The sequence below is a fragment of the Durio zibethinus genome, chromosome 19 (assembly GCF_047325235.1).
Source record: "Durio zibethinus cultivar Kanyao isolate XHJ-2024 chromosome 19, ASM4732523v1, whole genome shotgun sequence".
NCBI classification, from domain to species: domain Eukaryota; kingdom Viridiplantae; phylum Streptophyta; class Magnoliopsida; order Malvales; family Malvaceae; genus Durio; species Durio zibethinus.
Window position 1 is genome coordinate 4,269,318 of NC_143180.1, and position 7,149 is coordinate 4,276,466.

Genomic DNA, 7,149 nt, shown 5'->3' on the forward strand with positions numbered 1-7,149 from the left:
AACTGTTATGCATATATCAGTAGCCATGCATTTTTTTCGTTGGACTTAAACCAAGTACATGTACAACTTATAATTATAGGCGTGAATGCATGGTAACTTATATAATATATAATAGCTTTTTGTAATCAAGTATATATAAAAATTTTTAAAACTGTTGTATTTTGCTTACAAGGGTTTTCCATTTTTTTTTTGTTCTTAATTAGCATCAATTAAAATAAAATTTATCTTGTAAAAATAGACAGGCGGTGGTGCTGGTGGAGACCACCGTACATGCTCATACTTGTATGCCAAATTTGATTGTTGCTGTTTGTGTGTAAACCAATCGTTTTAAAGCAAATCAATAAAGATCTTATTCATATAAAATTAAACTTAAAAACATAGCACAGATAATTATAAATTGATTACTGCAATAGAAGTGGCAAATTACACATGTAAATCAGCATTCATTCCACTCGGGCTGGAAATTTGATTGTTGTCCCACAATTGTCACGAACATTCTCCTTTCCGACGTTGCATGATATCACCTTGATTCCTTGTTTGTCGACGCAAACTGTGATCTCTGACAATAGATAATTACCATTCGGTTTCTTCACACATCGAAGGAGTGGAGTAACATTTCCTACTTTTCCTCTGACCGCATTGATGATATCACCTCTAGGAGCAAAACCTCCCACTGGAATTGCAGCTTTGATAGCCAAATCAAGGTCTACAGTACTCTTCATCAATTGAATGGCAGTGGAATAATAAGGCTGTGGCGGCTTGGCTTGGCAAGAACCGTGTTGCTGCCACTCATGCACCCAAAATATCTCATTGTTAGCCCACTTACCAATGGAAGGCCAAAGTCTGCTCATGTCATTCTGTAATTGCGGGGGAAAATATTGGAACTACAAAATGACATTTTGTATGTTAATAACCACAATTGCAAATACATCCAAATAATTAAGGTTAGAATAAAATGAAAATCGAAACAAATCGCATACCAAAGGTTTTGGATTAGCGACTATATTTGGGCACAAAGTAGGAGTCAATCCAGAACTATTAGCTGGCCAAAGGCCATGAATCACTAATCTCTGTGGAAGCACGGTCAAGCCACAAGGATTACCAGAACAGTACCCATTTGGCCAGGTTTGAACCAGCCAGTGGTGGTCGTAGTTGCTCTGTGCAAGAGCAACAGAGCAAAGAGCTAGGAGGGGAAGGAGGAAGAAAAGCTTGAAAACATTCATTTCTCTTTTGATTTTTGTTTTCTTTTCAAGTTATTTCAAGTTGTGATGAAACTATATCAGGCTAATGTATTTATAGTTTTTTGGTTTTAGTGTTGGGGTCACAAGCACACTGTTTTCTTCGTGAAATCCAGACGAGGCAAGCAAAGGTTGGGTTGTTTTTGTTTGCAAAATTGTGCCTTAACCTCAATTAATATCTGCTTTTCTTCTTTTTGATTTTTCTTTTTTCATTCAATGTCACGGAATTAAGTATCTTTCTTATAATTTGGAAAAAAAAATCCACAGACATCTTTTACATTTTGGGAATATTTCATTATCTTGTATTACTTTCATTTACAAGGAACTGAGTTGGAATGGTTATCTGTCTTAATCTAATTGAATTTTGATAAAATTGATTGTAATAACTTGGTTTTTATAGCTTTTTTGATAGCGAATTAATAAGCTTCACAATCTGTTTTCTGTCAATTTTAAGTTTGGGATTTGTTAGCAGATTGAGATATAAAGAATCAGAGTTGGAATGGAAATGAGCATTGGAATTGGCCTGCATATATATTGACTGAGATTCTCTTGAAATTACTTATCAAATCTATCAAGCCTGGCTTCAATAGAAATTATAGATTTAATTGTTCACTGTAAAATATATATATAATATGTAGTGCTAAAACTCAAATGATGCAAATATATATAATTTTCCCCTTTTCAAGTATCTTAATACTATTTTTTTATTTTTAAAAATTTAATTAATTAATTATATATATATTTTTGTTGCTTTTTGTTTCAGTGTGCTATATTCCAGAAACCAGTCTTTTGAAATCACGAATGGATGGTTTTGAGCTAAAAAATATTATATATATATATATATATTTATATAGCTCTATCTCAGGACAGTTTTCTCTTTATTATTGGTGGTGGATCATACAATACACGACTTGGTCAAGCAAAACGGAGTTATCTTTTCAATCAATGAGTAGCTTAATACCTTCTTCAGTGTATACTCACCACCAGAAGCTGGCTCTGAAGTTTCTCATGCTATGAAAAGAAAAAGAATGCAGCTGCAAGAGATGTCATTTCTGGAAAGCTTGAAAACCTTTCACACCTAGTGGCAAGTATTCTGGTTTTGCATTCTCATTTTTGCTACCGTGCTGTTATATTGTTATTGTGATGTACATGGATTCGTGATATAACTTAATACTTTCATCCTTCATTAAATTTCTAGATATCATCATTTTAAATATGACACGAAAATAATAAAAAAAATTGTATAAAAGCGATAAGGTACAAATAAAAGGATAGATTATTTTGCAATTTAGAACTTTCAGCACTGGAACACTAAAATTTATCCCTCTGCATGGACAAATAGCACCGATGATCGAATTTGTTAATGCTTCTATTCAGAACAATCTACCAGCACCGAAACGTCAGAAAAAAGTTTTTCCTTACAAAAATCTGTGCGTACCACCCATGATCCAAGAGGTTCTATAGCCCAAGCACATGAAAATTTGAGACAAAAATACACCCTCTTTCAACGAAATAGCTGAAGAGCCAAATGTAGTTTCAAAAGTAAAGGCTTGTAAGTCAGAACATGCTTTTTTCCTAACCGTGCATAAACATGTCCTTAAACAATTTGAGAAAATTGAAAATGTTGTATAAATCGAAACAAAGGAAGATGTAGATAGATGGCAAGGAAGGCTAGAGCTTAAACCCTTTGGCAATGGAACAAATAACAATATTACAACAATAATTAACATAAATTTCAGTATTCATCTTAATAATTTTTTTTTTTATTTTTAAAATATCAATTATTTTATGTTGCCTTTTTAATCTTAAAATTATTTTTTTGTTTATTTATTTTATATATTTTCCAATTTTATTTGTATGATTTTTTATATCTTAGAAATTTATTAACATAATACAAAAAAAAAAAAAATAAAGCTACCGTTGTACCATTTAATTTATATGATTTTTTATAGGTATTTTGATTGCAAATTTCAATGTCCTTTTATAAAAAAAAAATCAATATATTTCAAATGCCACTCGATTAAGATGTGACATTTTTTTTACTATTACACAAATATTTTTACTACTTAAAAAATAAAATTACTTTACAAATATTTACGTTAACAAATTTTTAAGACCAAAAATGATATAATGATAGCATTCAAATATGAGAGAAATTTTATTGTTCCTCTCACTAGTTTATTTTAATAAATTTTTATTATTACTCATATTTTTATGTATTTATAAAAATAATAATTAATTAACATTTTATGTTATTGACTTAATTATTTATATAATAACAATATTTTCTAACAGTTGTTTTTCCCTTCTATTACATTTAAAATTATCATATTTTTTTTCTTATTATGTTAAGAGACTTTTTAAACATTTTACACCAATGATATGGAATTTATGTTTTCTCTAGCATGTTTAAGTTACAAAAATTTTTATTATTATTTGTTAAAATTTTTTATATCGTTAATAGAACAGTAATTAATTAAACTTTTATGTCACCAACTTATTTATTTACGTTATATTAATATTTTTGTACAATTATTCTTATATTACAATAAGTTTAGAATTGTCATAATTTTTTTTAATGTGTTATGACACTTCTTACCCATTTTATGACAAATGATATGAATTTTACACTTATTCTCACTTATTCAAGTTACTTATTTGTTTTTTAAAATTTATCTATTTTTCTTATATATTTACAAAAAAAATAATTAATTAAAATTTTATGTTACTTATTTACATTGTAATTATATCTTCTTACAATTATTCTTACATTCCATCATGTTTAGAATTGTTATACCTATTTCGCAGTTTGTGTTATGACACCTTTTACTCATTTTATGTCAAATTATACGAATTTTACGATTTTTCTTAATTGTTTACGTTATTTATTTGTTTTTTAATTTTTAGCTATTGTGTTTGTCATAACGTCTAGATCCGGGGATCTATCGCTAGACATTGACTTAAGGGAGTCGCCACCAATCTTTTTTTTATCTAGGTGTGATTGGCCACCTAAAGAATCTGTCCTTTTAGGGAACACCTAAGTTTAAGGGTCCCTAAAAGAATCGGTTCAGGTCTATTAACCATAACAGAGTTCAAGAGTTCGGTTACGTGTGAGGAAGGTTATAGCACCCTCACAACGCCCATCAAAAGATGGTACCAGCTTAAATTTGTGTTATCCAAAAAGCCTTAAAATTTTACCAAGTAGTTAATTGCTGGAAATTATTCTCAATTGACTCTAATACTTTTAGCAAAAAATTGAGAAAATTCTCTCACCTCAAGAGTATGCAAAAAGAACTACTGTTTCACTTGCAGAAGCTCCGTCGTCGGATTAGTTAAAGAAAAACCAAAATAAAAATCAAAATAGAAAGGAAGGAGAGGATGATTGTTCTTGTGTAGGGAAAATTGATACTTTCAACTTTTCCCCAAAAATATTTTTTGGAAATTTATTTTTAAGGAAAATTGATACTTTCAACTTTTCCTCAAAAATTCCTTTTTGAAAATTTATTTCTAAGGAAAATTAATACTTTCAACTTTTCCCAAAAAATATTTTTCGGAAATTTTGATTTTCAAGGAAAATTGATACTTTCAACTTTTCCCCAAAAATATTTTTTTGAAAATTTATTTTTAAGGAAAATTGATACTTTCAACTTTTCCTCAAAAATATATTTTTTTGAAACCTTGATTTCCAAGGAAAATTGATACTTTCAACTTTTCCTCAAAAACTCTTTTTTTGAAATTTATTTTTAAGAAAAATTGATACTTTCAACTTTTCCCTAAAAATATTTTTTTTTGAAAATTTTGATTTTCATTTAAAGAAAATAGAATAATAAAAAAATTTAAAAAAATAAAAAAAATAAAGAAAAGTAAAACAAAAATAAAAATAAAATAAAGATAAAAAGAATATTAAATAAACCTAATCTAATAAATAAAAAAAATAAAAAAAAATAAACAAAGAAATGAAAATAAAAAAAAAATTAAAAAAAATAAAACCTGGAGCGGCTCGAATCGCGGCTCGGCTTGGCTCGGCTCAAGGAAGAAAAAAACGGCTGGGAGAAGCGGCTTTGGAGCTCGGCTCGGCTCGGCTCGGCTTGGAGGGGGCAGACACGCGCGGGTCAGGAAGCGGGTCGATGCTCGGGTCAGGTCGGATCTCGACAAAACGCGCGGATCCTCTGGGTTACTTAAGGCCAAAACGACGTTGTTTTCAGAGGGTATAAAAGGCACTTCCTTCTGTTTTTCGACAGAACGCTCCTCTCCTCTCTCTCTCTTCTTTCTTTTTCCTTTCCCTTCTCTCTAAAAAGCCGAAGAACTCCGGTTGAAGATTCACCGGATTCTGGGTTTTACCGTCAGAATCTGAGTTTTTTTGTCGAAAGTTCACCGAAAGTTTGCTGGAAGTCACCGATTTCTGAAATTCTTCGTCGAAAACTGGGCAAGTCACCAGAAACTTCAAGGTTGGCCAGAATTTTTGTCGAAAAATTCAAACTTCGCAGGAAAATTCATCGGAATCTGGAATTTTCCAAAAATTCACAGAAAAAAAATCGCCAAAAATTCTCAAAAAATTTCTGCTAACTCCCCGAACACTCCAAAACCTTTTCTCAGCTTCCTATACACCTCCTTTTCTCTCAAATCAGTAGCTTTGCTCATTGTTTGTTCTCTGTCTCTTGCATCTGTTCCAGGAGGTCCCTTTTTTTATAGGGATTGATCAGGAGTTCCTGATTAATCCCAATTCCTCCTTGGACGAGAATTCAATCTTTTAATCCAATCTAGACTCTTCTGATTGAATTCCCATTCACAATGGGATTCTTCAACTTTCAATCACAGCCATCAAAAAAGAAAACAAAAAATAATAATACTAATCAGATAATCAAGAAAAAATCAGATAAAATTAACAGATAATTTAAAAAAATAATAAAAAATAAAATAAGATAAACCCAAAAATATATTACAAAACAAAAAATAATAATAATAATAAATATAATAATAAATATATAACTATATAAATAAAATACATATAAATCTAATCTAAATAATGAAAATAAATAAATAAATAAAGATATACATATATTAATACATAATAATAATAATAAATAATAAAATACATAAAATACAAAAGAAAAGAAAAAAATAATACAGGATAAAAATTGAATTGGGCCTTACCCATTTGGGTCAGGCCCAATTGATCTGGGCCTGGACCTAATTGGGTGTCTACAGCTGCCCCTCTTTGCACATTTTCTGTGAAACAGAAATTGCGCAAAGACGTAGACACCCAATCAAGACTCAACTCAACATTGTCATTTTTTGTTTTTTATTTTTTTTGTTTTTTTTTTGTTTTTTTGTTTATTTTTTTTGGACCAAAGCTCCTCTAAACTGAGGCTCAACGACTTTGAGAAACATAAATTGCTCCTCTAAACAGAGGCAACGGAACTTTGAAAAGTAAATTGCTCCTCCAACCAGAGGCACCACGACTTTGAGAAAAGTAAATTGCTCCTCTAAACAGAGGCACCATGACTTTGGGAATGTAAATTGCTCGTCTAAACAGAGGCAACGAAACTTTGAAAAGTAAATTGCTCCTCTAAACAGAGGTACCACGACTTTGAAAAAGTAAATTATTGCTCCTCTAAACAGAGGCACCACGACTTTGAAAGTAAATTGCTCCTTGACAATCATGTCCAAAGGAGTTGAAAGTTGTATTTGAAGGAATTTCAGGAGATTATGCCCCAAAGGTCTTATAAATCAACCCTGATACCAGAAGACATCCTATTTCAAGGATCAAGAACTTACCTGACAAGCTTTTTCTTTTTCAATTTTGCAAAATATCTTCATATCTGTCTTCTCTATGTGGGATGTTGGAACACCCCTGCTTCTTGAATTTATACACTATACTTTCCTGAAAGTAGTGTATGCTATGCAAATG

The 7,149-nt window shown here is 30.5% G+C and overlaps 1 protein-coding gene across 1 annotated transcript; it reads right to left on the reverse strand.

The window, feature by feature from the left end:
- Window positions 1-331: 331 nt before the first annotated feature.
- On the reverse strand, window positions 332-6,246 carry LOC149513364 (ribonuclease MC-like). Its single transcript, XM_089748647.1, has 4 exons — window positions 6,187-6,246; window positions 1,462-1,473; window positions 981-1,157; window positions 332-884 (listed from the first exon to the last, which is right to left on the reverse strand). Exons 1-4 carry the CDS (start codon window positions 6,244-6,246, stop codon window positions 444-446), a joined length of 690 nt encoding a protein of 229 aa, XP_089604773.1. The 3' UTR covers window positions 332-443.
- Window positions 6,247-7,149: the final 903 nt, after the last annotated feature.

Coding starts and splice junctions, on each gene's coding strand:
- LOC149513364 (XM_089748647.1), bottom strand. CDS start 6,246: ATGTATTTTATTTATATAGTTATATATTTATTATTATATTTATTATTA. Junction 885..980: donor TCGCTAATCCAAAACCTTTG/GTATGCGATTTG, acceptor GTCATTTTGTAG/TTCCAATATTTTCCCCCGCA.